The 19496-nt window shown below is 33.4% G+C and overlaps 2 protein-coding genes across 3 annotated transcripts in view; both read right to left on the bottom strand.

Moving 5' to 3' along the window:
• The window catches only part of LOC127726543 (temptin-like), a 59403-nt gene extending 51732 nt beyond the window's left edge, over positions 1-7671 (bottom strand). The window contains exons 1-3 of one of the 2 annotated variants that reach the window (XM_052233933.1): positions 7442-7671; positions 6294-6444; positions 5570-5750 (exon numbers count right to left, since the gene is read on the bottom strand). In XM_052233933.1, coding sequence (XP_052089893.1) covers positions 5647-5750; positions 6294-6444; positions 7442-7624 — 438 coding nt within the window. In that variant the 5' untranslated portion in view covers positions 7625-7671 and the 3' untranslated portion in view covers positions 5570-5646. Of the gene's footprint in view, positions 1-5569; positions 5751-6293; positions 6445-7441 lie in introns of those variants that run through there. The other variant, XM_052233936.1, reaches the window with a different exon arrangement.
• An 8662-nt stretch (positions 7672-16333) lies between these two features.
• LOC127726544 (temptin-like) lies at positions 16334-19496 on the bottom strand. The gene is made up of 3 exons (XM_052233937.1): positions 19279-19496; positions 18022-18178; positions 16334-16671 (listed from the first exon to the last, which is right to left on the bottom strand). The coding sequence occupies exons 1-3, from the start codon at positions 19468-19470 to the stop codon at positions 16583-16585; spliced, it is 438 nt and encodes a 145-aa protein (XP_052089897.1). The 5' UTR covers positions 19471-19496; the 3' UTR covers positions 16334-16582.

Below are 19496 nucleotides of genomic sequence, written 5' to 3'. Positions count from 1 at the left end.
TGAGAAGTTAAAATTAATTGACCCGTAAAGACATATGCGTACAGAGTATATTTTTCACAATGCATTTCAACAGGATCATGGGTGTTACAATGTAAGTTTTGTTTTTCTTCTGTGTATTGTATATTGACTTGCAGTAACACTTGAATAACATCAGGGGGAAAAGTTGTGCTTTATGCATAATCAGATGCATAAAAATAACACTGTGAATTATTTCCAATAGTTTAAAAAAAATATCCTTGTATCCACCGTGCTTATGTACACAAAACAAATCTAGGTTTATCTGCAAACGACTTCATGGTATAATATTTATCCTAAAAATGCATAATTAAAATTCATTTATCTTTTATTTGTTTTCTATGACTATAAGCATTTACTTTTCCTTAGTGCTGGTTCAGTTAATCCGCTTGAACGGTTAGAGTGATACATTTGTTTTCATTGGTGTAGTGACTTTTACAATTTAACGTAGCTGGTCCATTTCAACTGGTCCTGTTTAATTTCTACTCAGTAAAGTTTTCCTTTCAAATCATTAATCTTCCTACCGTCATTCTTATTATCCGTTTTCTCTGAACAGGTCATAGTTTTTATTAAGTTGACGCGTCGTTCGACTTAAAGTTATAATTCTTGAAATACCCATCCACCCAGCTCTATTGTAATGATATTTTTTATTCAGAACTTTTTCTCCAGTATGTCATCTTTAGGTAACCATCAACATTTTGAGGATTACTTTCTGGCGCATGCCTGTGTGAGGTTGCTTTAAAGTTAATTACAATTTTTCTTTTATTTATAAACTTTACAAGTTTTATTTAACTTTAAATATGTACAGTTTATATATATATATTATTTTTTTTCATATTAAGAAACAAACAATAGGCACATTTAGTTTAGTTGAGAGAATGCTAGTAGTCCTTTGTTCATTCATGCCAGGCAATGGGCTAAACGCGAGAGAGAAGACGTAGATACTCTTTCCGAATGGATTAAGGCTGTGAGGTCGTTGATACAAATCCGAATTAAGAAACTAAATGGGCATATCAATACCCACGCTACATAAATTTTTAAAGACCCAAATGTTGCAAAACACTTGTCCTACCTCCATGACAAATATGTTGTTGTCCCCGCAGATAAAGCCCCAAACAACATCGTTTTTGTGTGTAAATATCATTACATAAACTGCTTGATAAATGAATTAGGTATTCACAATTCACTTGGAAACTCAACATATACCCTCACGACACTTACCAAAGAGGAAATCCTGGATAATCATAGGTCTGTTCTATGTTCCTTTGGAATTTCAACCAAAGATGAAGAACTGGATCTTCCATCACTGTATTGGATACTTAAACTACATAAGTATCCTTACAAACAACGGTATATTGCTGGGTCTTCCAAGTGCTCCACGAAACCTCTTTCTAAATTATTAACATCTATTTTTTCAGCAATCAAAGCCGGGCTCCAAAGTTATTGTGAAACTGCCTATTTTAGAGGTGACGTGAATCAGATGTGGATACTAAAAAATTCGAAAGATCTTTTAGAGCACATACAATCTAAGACTCTCTCATCTTGCAATAGTATTAAAACATTTGACTTTTCTACACTTTACACAAGTATTCCCCATTCCAAACTAAAAGACAAATTGAAAGAGTTGGCATTACTTTGTTTCATTAAAAAGAATGGCGAACGTAGATACAAGTATCTTGTCTTGGGGAGGGATAAATCCTACTTTGCAAAGAATCACTCTGATTCAAACAAAAAATTCTCTGAAACTGACATTATCAAGATGCTTGATTTCTTGATTGACAACATATTTGTTACGTTTGGAGGACGTGTTTTTCAACAGACTGTCGGAAATCCAATGGGAATCAATTGTGCCCCTCTTCTTGTCGACTTGTTTCTTTATTATTATGAGGCTGACTGCATACAGGAACTTCTAAGGAAGAAAGATAAAAAGTTAGCAATATCCTTTAACTCTACGTTCCGCTATATAGATGATGTTCTCTCACTAAATAATACAAAATTTGGTGACTATGTTGAACGAATCTTTCCCATCGAACTAGAGATAAAGGATACTACAGATACAGTTAAGTCTGCCTCATATCTTGACTTACATCTAGAAATTGACAATGAGGGTCGGTTGTAAACAAAACTTTACGACAAAAGAGATGATTTCAGCTTCCCAATTGTGAACTTTCCATTTCTATGTAGCAACATTCCAGCAGCGCCTGCATACGGAGTATATATCTCCCAATTGATACGATATTCCCGGGCTTGTGTTTCCTATCATGATTTCCTTGATAGAGGATTGCTGCTCACAAAGAAGCTATTAAGCCAAGAGTTCCAAATGGTGAAGTTGAAATCATCCCTTCATAAATTTTACGGACGCCATCACGAGTTGGTTGACCGTTATGGAATAACCGTTTCACAGATGATATCGGATATGTTCCTTATGTCGTAACTACAATACCCTTCCCTTTTCACGAATGTGACTTACCGAATTAGACTATTTACCGGATTTGTAATAACATAAGCAACACGACGGGTGCCACATGTGGAGCAGGATCTGCTTACCCTTCCAGAGCACCTGAGATCACCCCCAGTTTTTGGTGGGGTTCGTGTTGCTTAGTCTTTAGTTTTCTATGTTGTGTCATCTGTACTATTATTTGTCTGTTTGTCTTTTTATTTTTGGCCATGGCGTTGTCAGTTTGTTTTCGATCTATGAGTTTGACTGTCCCTCTGGTATCTTTCGTCCCTCTTTTATGTATCATTGTCATTTTGCTTAGTTTCTTTTGTTACCTATTATGACATCGGACTCGGACTTCTTTTAAACTGAATTTTTACTGTGCGTATTGCTATGTGTTTCTTTATTCTACATTGGCTAGAGGTATAGGGGGAGGGTTGAGATCTCACAAAACATGTTTAACCCCGCCGCATTTTTGCGCCTGTCCCAAGTCAGGAGCCTCTGGCCTTTGTTAGTCTTGTATGTTTTTTAATTTTAGTTCATTTATATGTTTTGGAGTTTAGTGTGACGTCCATTTTCACTGAACTAGTACACAATTTTATTTAGGGGCCAGCTGAGGACCACCTAAGTTACCTGTATGTTTGTTGGTAGGTAGATCTTGTTTTAGACTGGCTTTTTATGAGTATATCTTGCGATGGTATTGCAATTTCATTGTTTATTTATTTGTGGAACGTTTGAAGTTTGGTTTTTAACTGCGTTCTTGTAAGATAATTCTATTCACATTTCATCTACTCTTGCATAAACTGGGAAACAAACTATAAACTCATACGCATGCGTTTGCAAAAATTATTATGGCCAACATACTTTCAGTGCTATGACTAGACACTACAACGCTTCAAGTAATAAGTCGTATTTATCTGAGATACATTTACCATATACGTTTGTCATCCTACCAAGGGGACTCACGCATTTTGCGGCGAATAAGTATAAAGAATTGCAAAAAGACATCAGAAAAGCAATAAATGAAGGGAAAAATGATTAGAGGGATCCTTGGCGATATTTTGCCGATGATCTACGTTTTGATAATTTCATTACTAACCAAGTGCAAAAAGTGTTTTTTATTAGGATAATTTTGGTTGAAAGTACTATAATTATAGGGATATTTATCAAGGTTTACTGCAAAGATTGTGTCCAGTATTTTGCTAAGATAATATTAAAACCGAAATTTCCCCGTGAATGTATTTCTCAGGCAAATATTGGGAACTTTGTTGTTGATGAAAATGTAATACATGACATTATGATTAGCAGTGATGATAACTATGATTTTGTAGTGAAAAATCTATACTTTCCATTTTATTTCAACAGACTGATATTCACGGCGGACAATCAAATATTAATGGCTACTCTCAAGCAGTTGTTTCGTCAGTAATATATTTGGTTGTCGCAACTACCGATTTTGAAAATGATCCATGGAGCAATAATTCTATTTTGTCCGATTTAATTCTACCCAAGATGTATGAGCAACGACGAAACCATCACAGAATCTTGATAATAAAATCCAACGATGTGATCATCCCACGCACACTCAGATGGAATGAATACGTTACGATAGCTGATTGGTCTACCAGACAAAGCGATGAGGATAATTTAAGAACATTGAGAAATAAGTTTAAATTTATGACTGAAGCTCTGTTAATGAATGAAAATAATGTATGAATTTGTCCATTGTAGTAATTAGTTTGCAATTTATACCGGAACAATATAAGAAAATATTAAGTTAAATCCAAATCATAAAATGTACTTACCAAAACAACAAACCTGGCCTTACAGTCATAAACATTTCAAGTGCGATTATCGTACTGAAATCAAAATATAGAATTTGATGCTTCGATCACAAATTTTGTACTCCGAGTACTGACTAAAGTTTTATGTCTGAAAGGCCTGGTTTTGTTTTTACTATTTTATTTTTGAAAACACGTTTATGCACAGCCTTTATTTATTTTATATAGGTTTGAATGTCGATATTGCTTTTCATTGTCAATTTTTAAGTTTATGTTGATATCGTATTGTTCGGCAATGTACACGTGACTGAAAACTCACAAATGAATCATTATCTATTATTATTATTACCATAACAGTACACGTCACTGTTTGTATTGTTTATGTTCAGACGTTCATTTGTTCACTTCTTTGTTATGATTCGAAACATTTAGATTAGAAAAGGAAAAAGAATAAGTATACTAGGAACAAGACAGCTGTTTGACCCCTTGTATTAAATATCATACAATATCATACATTAGAAAATAAAATTTTATTAGATATTCACGAGGTATTAGACTGTCAGATTTAAGAATTTTTGTAATGTGTCGTACATATTTGCATAAACGCTTTAAACCTTTAACATTTTTAAAGGAAAACTGTAAAATTTAAATAGCCTCATTCTGATAATTAATCAATATTTAATTGAATATTAAAAGATTATCAAAGGCCATAACCACAAAGATTTCATCCTTCTGTCTTAAACAAATATTTTTTTGCGAGTTACATCTTGTTAGCCTGCGCTAGTAACTTATTTTATCAAAATTTATATTACTTGTGATTGATTAGCAAATGAGTTAGCTGATCATGGATTTCAGGTATTTTTGTATGAGTTTGTGGGAAGGAGATGTGGCCATCATGTGGGGTATATGTAAATGAGATAGTAACTGAAAACTTTAACTTCAAAAATACAGCTTGGGCTTAATATAAAGTCTTTAATAATAGACAGATGACTTCATAATATGCCATGTTCTAAATCTTCCCGAGTTTAAATTAGTTATGAATAAGTTTTATAAATCGAAGATTTGGTATGAACACAAACTTCGCCAAAAAAAACAACAACAAAAAACACATAAAGATATGACATACGACAACCACTGACGAGGTTGCTAATTAGAGACTGTTACATTTATCTTTTGAAAGATAAATCTAGCTTTCTGAGATCATAACCCCATGCCCCTTTTACATTGTAATCTGTAGCATTTTGGAGTAAGAAAAGTCACGCAAATGGAAGGAATTTTATGTAAAGCTTATATAAACCGTCCTGTGGAACGATAAGGAAAGCATTAAAAATAAAAATAAATGTTTATATATATTTTATCTAACAAAAAGCTACTATGCAAAGAAATATTGGCTCTTCCATTCCGAGGTAGCTGCTACACACAATGACCAAATAGGCACCATTTTCCTGTGTTCGATGGACATTTTATATCTTTATTTACTGTTGCACATTTGGAATCACTCAGTGGTTCACAAATACCTAAAATGTAATAAATAAAAGAGTTTTTTTTTTTCGTAATAAATATTGCATTATTATGGAACGCCGATGTTATTTTATTGACCTTTATTTACTTCCAGCCTTTAGTCCCACATGTTTTCATCAAGGTCAATAGTCAGTACTTCGATATTGATATGATTTATAACATACCTGTCTTTGAATCTCCGTTGATAAAGTAAAAAAATATTTAGAAACCAAAACTTTATCTCCCTTTAATTTAGAAAAAAAATACAATAGATGAATTTCGCAAACGTTTTTATTTTTTGTTGGTAATTAAGTTCTTCTCATGTTCGGGTAATTGACTTTCAAATTAGTTTTGGGACTGAGAGGTCCTGAAATTGGTAAAAGCAGAAAAGCTTCGGATGCACCAAATAAATCACAGTGTTATTTTTATTACCTAAGATGTATTCTATATAGCATACAAAAATGCCTGTTTTGTCGAAAACTTCTTTCTAATATTTCATGTGGCTAATGACTATAGTGCAATAAGGTCAATAAACGTGAACTGTTCCCTGTCCTCCTTACCTGGGTGACCAGATGCAGCGGCACTAGGAGTTCCACCTTTTGTCCACGTACAATCAGGGTCTCCAAGTTCTTGACCATTTGTACGACCATCTTGGTCTGAATCTTTTTGACACAAATCTTTTGTCCATTTAAATCCAGCGGCCTTAAAGTCCTGCATGGTTAAGAACAACAGTTTAAAGATAATTCAGATCAGACGATCAACAACCAAAGCTGGGTTTTTATATCGTTTCCAATAGAAAATTTTCATATTAACAACTAATCAAGCTAACAATCGGTGCAACTCGGGGAAACATTAACTGTTTTATGTTTTCTATACACGACAAAATTTGCAAAACAGTTAATTTTTCCCTAGATTGCACCGATTGTAAGCTAGCTGTTGCTTCTTCTATTTGTTCTTACTTTACCGAATACTAGAATGATCTGCCACAAAGAAGGTAGTCTGTCGACAAATTAGTCAAAATTCGGTAATATAAAAATTGACTATTCAAAAGCTAATATTAGAAATAAATGTGCTAAAAAAAATTAACAAATATGCGATACACAATTACAGAGAGATTTTCATGTCGCTTATCAAAATGGTAGGGGAAAGCATGTGCAATTTATACTGAATATTAGATCATTGTATTACATGTTTTTGATTAAAGCAAAAAAAAAATTACTAGAAGTCAATTTCGGTCAATTTATATTGATTAAGTTTAATACGTCTAAAATTACAAACTGTGAAAATCGAACAAGGATCCTCAGACCTTTTTGTCATTTATAGAAATTTGAGGCAGATCCGCCAAAAACGCTTATGAAACATATTTACAGCGGAAAAGCGGATGTGCAGCGGTATTCCATAACATGTTTGCTGTTTAGCAGTAAACAAAACCAAAATGTCTACAGAACTACAGGCCTTTTTTTTTGTTTCATTTTTTAGACGAAAATTATAAACTTTTCAATTATTTAACGGATATCCGAAAATAAATTCAATTATTTTTACATCTCAATGTTTCATTGATATACAAATATAAATGAGATGTGATATCATTACCAATATACATCAAAGATAAAACGAGGATGTAGATATATATGACCTATTTTCGTTTGCATTAATATCAATAATTGATTATGATTAGAAAATACTAGTAATAAGAAGATTTTTTTACCAGTCCAAATTGATTTCGAGCCCCTCCTCCTGGTTCCTTGTCGTGTCCTACTCCTCGCCATATCTGATCAGTCTGTCCGTTGCAAGGATCTGGTACTTTGTTTCCGTTTGGAATATCATTTCTAAACCATGGAAATCCAAAAACAACTGCTACCAAGGCTAGATATACAGTTCCTCTGAACATGACCGCTCTATCGTAGTATTTCAAAAATATCGAAGTGAGTTTGTCTCTCTTTGCAAGAAATCACATGGAATGATTGAGCCTTTATCTGGGCTTATGTAAAGTAACTACAGTGAAATCTAAGTCAATCGAACCTTTTTGTGCCTAAATTTTGTTTAGTTATATAAAATAAAATTGAGAATGGAAATGGGGAATGTGACAAAGAGACAACAACCCGACCAAACAGCAGAAAACAGCCGAAGGCCACCAATGGGTCTTCAATAAAAGTTTGGTTTAAAGAGATACTAGCTTCGTACACTATCCCGTCCGCTTTTTCTAGATTTTGACATCACCGAATGCGACTTATCATAGATTTTTAATTACAATAAGCAACACGACGAGTGCCACTAGTGGAGCAGGATCTGTGTTTCCTTCGGAAGATCATCCTCGGTTTTTTATTTGGGTTCGTGTTTCTAAGTCTTTAGTTATTTGTTAGTGTTTGTAGACTTTTATTTGTCTTTTTGTCGTTTCTCTTTTTTGACAAGGTATTGTTGGTTTTTCTTCGACTTATGATATTTGATTATCCCCCTTTGCCCTTAGCCCTTGGTATATTTCTCCTCTTTTTTATACTGTGTACAACTGGTACCCTGTCTTCTGTTGACCATTTCGATTCATTTAGATAAATATAGAGAAAGAAATAAGATCCTGTATATGATTGTAAGCTATCCACCAAAGACCAGAGGATATAGGTGTAAACAATAACAGAGATGTCACACTTATTTTATGATTATTGAAAAGTGAATGAAACGGGGAATGTGTCACAGAAAATTGGCTACCAACGGGTCTTTTATGCAGCGGCTACCCCTAAACAATAATGCATACTAGTTCAGTCAAATCCCATACACGGAGGCGTGCTTCAGCTGGCCCCTAAAATATAATGCATACCAGTTACGTAAGTCAAAAATATTGTCTTAATATGATGAGGCGGAATTAGATTCACAAATATTGTATCTAGAATAGGCATACTATGAGGGAAGACATCGATTTTGTACTGGAATGTTTGTGCAACGAAAGTAATAAAAGATAATTATATTCGAGTATTGTTTAAAGAGACAACATTAAAAGTTCGATGTTGGATAAAAAAATCTTAATTCACATTTTTTTTTTCAAAGACCAACTCGCCCCTTTCTTAACCTAATTTGGTAAATATGATTACCCCTACAGGCGTTGAGAGTATATACTTTTCAAAATGCGTTTCAAAAGAATCATGTGTGTTATTTTTCACCTATGATTATGTTTTTTTTTCTTCTATAAATTGAGTTAATTTCGACATCAAATTCATAATATTTGGAGGAAGAATCGTGAATTATAATAAGTTACATTAACAGAATACTGAATTATTATATTATTGTAATAGTGTCCATGTGCACCAAAACAAACTGTGATTGTCTATAATATACGATTGCATGTAATTCAAATTGACGGATAGTTTTTATTTGCTAGAAATATCCGAATATATGTTAGGCCAAACTTTGATATGAAATTATTCTACCCAAAAATCGATGTCAGAAAAAAATGTTGTATGAGTGCCAATGGGACAACTCTCCATCCAAGTCACAATGTATAAAAAGTAAGCAATTATAGGTTAAAGTACGGCCTTCAACAAGGAGCCTTGGCTCAGACCGAACTGTGATCCATTCATTCTGAAGGACTCGAAAGTCTGAGGATTATATTACATACAACATCTCCTTATAGTTTTGTAAGTAGATGTAGCCTCTAGATACAAATGTAGCCAAGGTTTTGGGTATCTGTTGCTAGTATGTAGATAAATCGACATGTGGAGTATAGTATGTCAACGAGACAACAACCAATCGGCAAAAATATATATATATATAAATAATATAGCAACTATCCAAGATGTTCTATCATCACCAACGTCTTCTAAGGACAAAATCATTGGACATAACTAAATACCATAGTGTGGTCATGCGCCAAGTCAGACTATTTATTCCTTAATTAATGATGTTTTTTCGGTTGTGTTTTTGAATTTTTTTTATACTGATATTTTTAAAGCGCTGCATTGCTAGTTGGTAACTACATTTTCTTTATGCGGATAGAAAAAAAGCAGGAAGAAACTAAAGGAGGTGATAAAAAAAATGTCATCATAACAATTTTCATGTTAATTACTTCGCAAAAAATCTGATTATGTACAAGTGAAATATGAAAGAACCCCATCAAACTCTATCGGGTTTTGTTAACAGTCTGATTAGGTCTGTACAGGTTTAACTGTATATTCTCTGCTCTCATTCCTTTGACCTTTTGTTTGTTCTAATTTCATGGACATTCGCTGTTATCTTATTAAATTCTTTATTTCCGTAGATGTCACAATCTGGGTTTTATTTAAGTACATCTATACGAAGTTATGCAAGAAATTAAGAATTATAGAGTCTATATATTGTTAAGATAAAGCATGATCTTCAGAAGAATAATAACTATGCATTGGCATCTAAAACCTATAGATTGAAAATTTTAACAAATGTATTCCATATTTGGTGGATGCATGGGGTGCAATGTAACCCCTTTTCCAAAATCCAAATGACAAGCCCTATCTGTCCTTAAAAATGGAGGAAAGTTATTCTGATGACATCCTTGCCTATGTTATACCACATTTGGTGGATGAATGGGATGGTATCCAGCTCCGTTTCCCAAACAGAAATAAGAAAACTTGTATGTTCCTTTATAAGCGAAAGAACGGTTACTCGTAAACACTTGTACACTTTAAAAAAATAACTGATATAAGCTTCAGAAACAATTCTTAAGACAAACAAATGTTAAAAAAAAAAAGAACATTGCTGATTTTACTGGAGGACACATCCAGTGCGTCCATATGTGAAAGCGGATGGCTTATCTACCACATTTTCTTGAAGAAGACAATGTATTTACCATAAACTGAACACCTGTTGTGTTCACTTTTCGCTACACCAACCTTCGAGGCGGATGTTAAGATGGAATGTCGGACCAGTTTAATATTTACCATTTGTCGAAATACAGTCAAACTATCATTTATAAATATTCTTTAAATCTTATAATTAACCCATGTATAACCTTATACGCCATTAATCAATGTTAAGATTGACAGGAAAGACCCTTTATTATGACTCGATAGACTTAATATTTTTATTATTGATAACATTTTGTATATTTCAATTTTACTTTGTGTTGTTTCGTGAACCAATAGATTGAGCAGTCTTGCCAAATTTTTAAGGAAATCTTCACCAACACACAACAGTACTAACACAATGCTCTTACATGATACATGTAACATAGCACACATACCATGCCATGCCCAGTGTATGTATCATTTCTATGTATAAAAGCAAAATAACTGCTTTAGTCTATAATGTAACTAACTACTTGAATTGGTTATGAAAACAGAGAATAAAAATCAAGTCATCAACGAAACAATAACCCAACAATAATAAGCGTGTTATGCATTGTCAATCCCTCAGAATTGATTAAGATTCAAATAGAAAACAACTAAGAAGATGTGGTATGGTTGTCAATGTGATAACTATCAACCAGACTTCAAATGTCGTGATAGTAAGCAAGTATAGTTCATCGTACGGCCTTCAACAAATAGCAAAACCAATACTACATATAGTCGTACTAGGTTTGATTTTGTTATATTTTTTCATTTTTTATTTCTGTTTTGGTTTCGATGATTTATGTCAGTAGGGGTTAACAAAAAAAAGTGTAATTTACCATCTCAAAAATATAGACAGTCCTAACTTACATTATTATACTTCATGTCAAAATGCCAGATTTTGATTGGTTAATACGAGGGCGACAATTTACTCTATCCTGTGGTAAATACTCTATTACCCTTCACGGAGACGCTTGATCAAGTGTGCACTTTATTAATACGGATGGTTGTTATATATATGTACAAGACGTCATAGTTTATTACTTTGAATTTGAAATTTAATAGACAGTAATAACAGAACCTTCAGTATAATAAATTAAATAACACATATCTGAGAGGGTGATAGAGCAGATTGTTACCCCTCGAAAAGACATTGTTAACCTTGGCTTCGCCTCAGTTGACAATGTTACGGGGTAACAATCTGCTCTATCACCCTCTCAGCTATGTGTTATTTATATAATGTTTCTACCTTCTAAGGCTACTGTGAGCCAGTTTTGTGACACAATGTGAATGATGTGCTCTTTTTACACTGAGGGGGTCTCGAATACTTAAAATCCATCCCTTTGATATTGCAAAACTTGACACATTCCTAAAGCTTCTGTCTAACCAACCAATGTGATTCTGAAGGATTTGTTGAATACACTGGATAATCTTGTTTCATAAATACGGATTAGGAAATGTATCTTTAAAACCTATTTATAGCAGTATGTACTAACCTACCATGATATTTCGTGTTTGTACTCTTAAAAATAGATGCGTTCTTAAGATTTTACACGTTTATGAAAGTGATATTTATGAAGGTTATAAACATTTGCTTCTTATCACGAAGACAATTTTACAGTGTGTTGCATTGTAACTGTCTTACGACAAGGCAAGGTCAAACATGCTCAATTGAGTGGGTTTTCTAAAATAAAACAAATTATGATGTGACATTGATTTTCATTTTTTTTTATGTTTAACTTATCAAAGATACAGGGTTATTATTTAGTACGCCTCACGCGTGTAAGACACTCGAATCAAAACAGTTAGAAGGCCAAATCAAATACGATATTGCAGCGCATTGATTGACACAATTCCAAAAAATGTGCAAAATCTATCTTAGGCCGCCATCTATTCTTAGAGGTAGAACACCGAAATGTATCGAATGATTTTAACCTTTTATGAACAGTGAATTTACAGAAAATGACCGTATCAATATTTAAAGCCATCACGTACAGCAGCACTGATTATTGTGCTCCTAATACCCTAGCGGAAGAAACGTTCGCCAGCAGTGGCATAGATCTAGTGGTAGTATAAACTCTTCAGTGGGGCTCGAATGAAAACAGGTAGAAGGTCAAATTGTAGAGCATTTGAAAACCAAAAATTCGAAAAATGTGTGCCTTATAAATCTTAAATAATCGTTTCAGTCCATATAGAAATACGAAGATGTGGTATGATTACCAATGAGATAACTCTCCGTCAGATACCAAGAAGATGTGGTATGATTGCCAATCAGAGACTAATTGAAGTACAGGTTGTCGTACGGCCTTTAACAATAAATGTAAAACAATTCAAATGAGAAAATTGACGGCCTGACTTATGAACAAAACAATAAAACGAAAAAAACAGATATGATATACAACAACAAACGTTTCAGTTAATACCATATGTATGGAACGCCAAAACTGTCTTATTATGTCCATTTGCCATTATATGATGTGATTTTACCTTTATATCATGTGCATTTGTCAATTTATGATGTGTACAAACCTTTATATGGTGTCCAGTTGACAGTATATGATGTGCAAATATACTTATATGATGTGCAAATATCTTTATATGATGTGCAAATATCTTTATAAATATGATATGTTTCAAATCAAACCCTACTTCAACAAGGTTAATATGAGGATGAATGGCCGAAATTATCACTTCATAAGTTTTACAATCATGAATTGGTTGACCGTTTCAGTGTCCCTGTTTCTCAACTTACCTGTCACATTATAACTCTGTCATAAATCCACAAGGATAATTATGTAAATTGTACATTTTTACATCGTGAAGTCATGTTTATGTAAATTTTACATTTGTACCTGGTGAAGTCATGTTTATGTAAATTGTACATTTGTACCTGGTGAAGTCATGTTTATGTAAATTGTACATGTTTACCTGGTGAAGTCATGTTTATGTAAATTGTACATGTTTACCTGGTGAAGTCATGTTTATGTAAATTGTACATGTTTACCTGGTGAAGTCATGTTTATGTAAATTGTACATTTTTATCTGGTGAAGTCATGTTTATGTAAATTGTACATGTTTACCTGGTGAAGTCATGTTTATGTAAATTGTACATGTTTACCTGGTGAAGTCATGTTTATGTAAGGTGAAGTCATGTTTATGTAAATTTTACATTTTTACCTGGTGAAGTCATGTTTATGTAAATTTTACATTTTTACCTGGTGAAGTCATGTTTATGTAAATTTTACATTTTTACCTGGTGAAGTCATGTTTATGTAAATGTTTGGGTTAGAGAGTTCCTGGTGAAGGTAAATTCAGATAAGAACTTCAGACGCACGAAATTTTTAAAATCTTATTTACATCTTTGAAACTTACCAATCGGTGTCATAGCCCTTTCAACGTTACCACATTTGGAGCAGGATCTACTTGCCCTTCCGGAGCACCTCAGATCCCCACGGTTATTAGTGGGGTTTGTGTTGTTCAGTCTTTATTTTTTTTATTCTGTTTTGTATACTGTTGTGGGTCTTTTTGTCGTTTTTCGTTTTTTGCCATGGTTGATTTTGAAATAAGGAGATATGGTATGATTGCCAATGAGACAACTATCCACCAAATTTTAAATGAAGTGGATGTAAAAATTATACGCAACCGTACTGCCTTCAACAATGAGAAAACCCCATACCGTATAGTCGGTTATAAAAGGTCCCGACATGAAAAATATGAAACAATTCAATTGAGAAATCTAACGGCCTTATTTATTACGAAACAATTTACGAAAAACAAATATGACAGACATGAAACAACGACAACCACTGTATTACAGGCTCTTGACTTGGTACAGACACATGAAGAATATGGCGGGGTTAAACATATGTTTGAAGCCCCAACCTTCCCCCTAACCTGGGACAGTGGTGTAACAGTACAGCATAAGAACAAACAATCAAATCAGTTCAAAAGGGCTTAACTCATTAGATCAATACAAAGCAGAAAAAATCTAGCAAAAACACAGACGTGACGTGGCAGGGTATTTATACATCCCTAAGTTTGTTTTCGACTTATGAGTGTGAATGTCCCTTAAGTATCTTTCGCATTTCTTCTATAATATTTAGAATTTTCGAATATGTGCCGCGAGTATCACTTTGCGCATCTGGTGCATTAATATTGGTACCCTTAATGTTATTTCTATTGAGTGTGCCTTTGGAATAGTATGACGGGTGATGGAGGCAAAGCAGGATATGGTTACCCTGTCGATGCACCTGATCACACTCCGTTTGGAGTTCATGCGATTCTGCTCCTACATTTTTTTGTTACATACCTGATTTATACTATGCGAGTTTCGCCGTTTTAGAATATAAAGGAATATGGATACATTGAATTTCATTGCTCGTACTCCAAAAATGAAAATAACGTAACATCAATGGTTGAATTTCCATTGTTTATGTCCTTTTTAAACCAATCACAACGTTTTGGTGTATACATATTCGAATGAGTTTCACAAAAAAACTTACGACTAAAATTGATTGCAAGTATACTAAATTGTGTAAGATTTACGATCAACTTAATTTAGGCGTAAGATTTTTTTTTTGTGAAAAATATAGCCCGTAATTGAGATTCTGAAAAGTCGAATTGTTGGAATACCTGTTTATATTACATCACAAAAGAGATGGCTTTCAAACTAAGTGCCAGTCTTTGTAAGAAAGGCAATTTAGAAATGTATCAAAACATGACCTAACCATCCTATTTTGAAGTTATCCTCATCCTGAAATAGTAGGTCTTTCGTTTCTGTGTGTCTGGTTATTCGAGTAATCTCTTAATTGTTTATTTCTAGTGCGTTTCAACCAAATTATATCTTGAAATACGAGAACAGAAAAAAGGAAAAGAATGTTATATTCATTTTGTCATGTCGGGGCCTTTAATAGCTGAGTAAACGGTATGGGTTTTACTCATTGTTGAAGGTCGTACAGTGACCTTTTGTTGCTTGTATCCACCTTATTTGACCCTTGTGGATAGTAGTCACCATTGCAATCATACCACATATTTATATGATAATAAAATTGAGAATGGAAATGGGGAATGTGTCAAAGAGACAACAACCCGACCATAGAGCAGACAACAGCCGAAGGCCACCAATGGGTCTTCAATGCAGCGAGAAACTCCCGCACCCGGAGGCGTCCTTCAGCTGGCCCCTAAACAAATATGTATACTACTTCAGTGATAATGGACGTCATACTAAATTCCAAATTATACACAGGAAACTAAAATTAAAAATGGTACAAGACTAACAAAGGACAGAGGCTCCTGACTTGGGACAGGCGCAAAAATGCGGCGGGGTTAAACATGTTTTTTGAGATCTCAACCCTCCCCCTATACCTCTAGCCAATGTAGAAAAAACAAAAACAAAAATAAGACTATGTTGGTATTATCAATGAGGACGTTTCCTGTTTTTGGTTTTCATTTATACATTGCAGTAACTACATTACTGTAGTTAATAGACCAAAGATGACTGACGAAATAGTATCATAATCTGTCCAGTTCTGAAACCGGATCTGACCTCTAGTCAATACTAAGGATACTGCGTGTGCATCGATGTATACCTTACTGAAGACTGACATCACTTTGGATTATAATTGGAACATTGAATACGTCTGCGCGCGCTTTACTACGTGCCAGCTTTTCTGAAAGATATCTTGGTCTTGTACATTGCTATTTCTGATTCCTTTTCGACAGTTTCGACTCTTTACATATTTTATGATATACAATTAGTGTAGATTAGAGTTAGCAATGAAAGTCATTAAATATTGAAATTTCTTTTATTTTTTCAAAACTATTTACAGTTTGTAAACGAATAAATGTTGTAAATGATAAAATGACAAATGGAAAACATGCATAAATGATAATATTTTATAATGACAGATGTGACATTTTGTTAATAAAAGCAATGACATTAAATAAATGACATTTTGTAGAATAGTCATATTGCACATGGTTGGTGTAGCCGAAACACAGAATGTTTACGTGTCCGTTGTTAGGAATCCCTTTCCAGTTCGTCTTAGTTAGATACCTGATTATCGGCCAAATTTTGGGTTTGGATGGTTACAATATATACCCAAATTCTTTATTAAACATTTTGCACTACTCATTGGTTCGCATATTCCTACAACAAGAAAACAAAATTAAACATATATAGAAAGAAGGAGGTGTGATATGTTTAAGGAGCTACCATTTGATTTTTAGGGGGGGGGGGAGGGGGGCTACGATGAAATTTGAAAAAAAAAGAGTTTTGAGTAAAAAAAAAGGCAGGATGACAATTTATGTAAAAAAGTCAGGATAAACTAATAAAAAAGGCAAGACCGAATAGAGTGAAAAATAAATAGGCAGGACAGAGATTACAACTAAAAAAAAAATGCAGGACAAAATTTTTCACCCTAGTCCCCAAAAAAATCAAATGGTAGCTCCCTTAGAATAGAAAAAGAAAATATATGGGGTATCCATCCATAACATAAAATCAATCCATGCACAGCAACAACAAAAAAAAAACACACACACATAAAGCAAAGGAAAAGCGCTTTTATTGTCCTTTATTAAGGAATAGCAGTCCTTTCCCGTACAAACGTCATAAATGCAGCGACCTAGCACAGACAAAATATTGCGTTTATTTGCAATGTAACGTGTGTCACATCTAATTTTGAACATCAAAACTTTTATTGTTTTTGTTCATTATCTGTAATTTACCGATAAATCTAAAATCTAGGTTGCCCCGAGCATACCGGATGTTAGATAATTATTCCAAAAAGACGTGGTATGCACATGGAAAATACGTCATACGTTTTTACACAAAAGTGTTAATATAATGACGGTAAGTAAGATGAAAATAAACGGAAAATGAATAAACCATCAATGGTTCACTATCCATATCAAGATCAACATCAATACATTGCAGTCTTAGTCACTAAATTTCTCGAGATTGAACGATATTGAACATTGTTTTGTTGTTCGAAGTTGTTTAACAACTTTTCTACTTTGAATCAAACTTAAAGGAACATATATGTCAGGCTATTATATAAAGAAACGGACAAAACAACATGAAAATATGACAAAAACGAAGTTCCTACTACAATCCTACTACAATCATTCCTCATCTCCTTATCTTTATATTCCTAGTACAAGTGATTTTATAGACTGTCGATTCTTGCCGTTGGGTGGGTGTCACATTGACGAATACAACACATCTTTTTTATTCATGCATAAAAAATCATTCAGTTTACCTTTAAAGTGCATGTATGGCGGACCGTACAACAACATGTACTGCAGGGCTGATATGCATAAAACTACTTAAGTTAAGATTTGTTCCGAACGGACGGATTTTTCTACATGTCCTACGTTCAATTAGTACTACGATTGGATATCTTAACTTAAGTGGTTTTATGCATATCAGCCCTGATCTCTAATTAAAAACATCAATGGCGCATTTAAACACTGTGTACAATTCTTATGACAAACTGACCTGGATGTCCAGTTGCGTTAAATATCACTGGGTGTGTTGCTTCCATGTACCATTCACATTTTGGATCTCCTAATTCTTCTCCGTTGGTTTTGCCGTCACCATCAGAATCCATTTCACAAAGGTTAACAGTCCATCTTAAACCAGCTTGGAAAAAGTCCTAAATACAAAAACAGTTTGTATAATTGTATGTTTTTCTCTTCCCTTTTACATAGATCGAGTTAAAAAAAAACAGGAATCGAGTTACTGAAAAAAGCAGGAATTTTTCCTTGCATCAGGAACATATATATTGTTAGATATACTGTTCCCAACTTAGATCGAGTTGAATAAAAACAAGACTTTTCCTTAGATCGAGTTAAAAAAAAACAAGAATTTTTCCTTAGATCGAGTTAAATAAAAACAGGATTTTTTCCTTAGATCGAGTTAAAAAAAACAGGAATTAAAAAAAAAATTCCTTAGATCGAGATAAAAATAAAACAGGTGAGGGAGAGTAGTCAAAACTTGTTTAATTTCGTCACATCTCAATTGTCTATCTAATGTTATGAACCACGTCAGTATTTGTCTCAGTTATAGTTTTGTCAGTGTCCTTTAAGGAATTAGCAAATCTTTGACAGATATTTTGTTTAAGACATTTATCCATTGTTAAAGATCGTAATATGTTGACCAGTAAATGTATTTCCTTTTTTATTGTTGTTGTTTTGTAGTCGTATAAAAACATATATCGTCCTATCCAATTAAAGTTTGTCAAATTTTCATTTTTTTGTAAAAAGTTTAAACTTCCTAAGAAGGATAATTAAAACCCCATAGATTAATGAACAGCAGTGTATAGTTAGTATCAAGCAATACTGACAACTTTCTGGAATATTTCTATATTTGATTAACATGTTTATTAGAAATTTTTCTTCGGAATAAAGTAATATAAAAAAACGAATAAACAAAATAAAAACATCTCAATAGTTTGAATATAAATATGATTTTAAAGTATGCAACGACGAACATAGTATATGAAAAGTCTTTGAATAAAATGAAAACGACACGACTGTTGGTCAGTTTTTTGTTGCTTTAAAATGTTCAGTGGCAAATAGTTCATAAATACTATTGACGAAAAGATGCCACACTCGATAGATACAACACTCCTACACAATAGAAGAAGTACAAGACGGTCACCATAAAAGTATTTTCATTTTTATCTTAAAAAATTGTCATTTTGCTCCTAGACTTAAAAAAAACCCACACAAATCAATTAAATGATCACCTTACCTGACCAAATATATTACGGTTTCCTCCTCCTACTTCTCTTAGATGTCCAACACCTAGCCATGTTCCTTTGTTACAGGGGTTCGGAACACGGTTGCCATTCGGAATCCTTCCCTGGAACCAGGGAAATCCATATACCAAAGAAAACAATGAAACAGAAATCAATATTTGTTGCATATTGCAAAGTTTGAACATTTGACGTTTACAATCAGGTTATTTTA

This window comes from Mytilus californianus, unplaced genomic scaffold (genome assembly GCF_021869535.1).
Source record: "Mytilus californianus isolate M0D057914Y unplaced genomic scaffold, xbMytCali1.0.p SCAF_18, whole genome shotgun sequence".
NCBI lineage: Eukaryota > Metazoa > Mollusca > Bivalvia > Mytilida > Mytilidae > Mytilus > Mytilus californianus.
This window is presented reverse-complemented; position numbering and strand designations above follow the sequence as displayed.

Bases quoted from the DNA above. Each gene is read 5' to 3' on its own strand.
- LOC127726544 (XM_052233937.1), bottom strand. From the start codon at position 19,470: ATGTTCAAACTTTGCAATATGCAACAAATATTGATTTCTGTTTCATTG. The intron at 18,179-19,278 runs GTAAGGTGATCA...TTTTGTATTTAG, and splicing joins ACCGTAATATATTTGGTCAG to GACTTTTTCCAAGCTGGTTT. The intron at 16,672-18,021 runs GTCAGTTTGTCA...TTCTTGTTGTAG, and splicing joins TAACGCAACTGGACATCCAG to GAATATGCGAACCAATGAGT.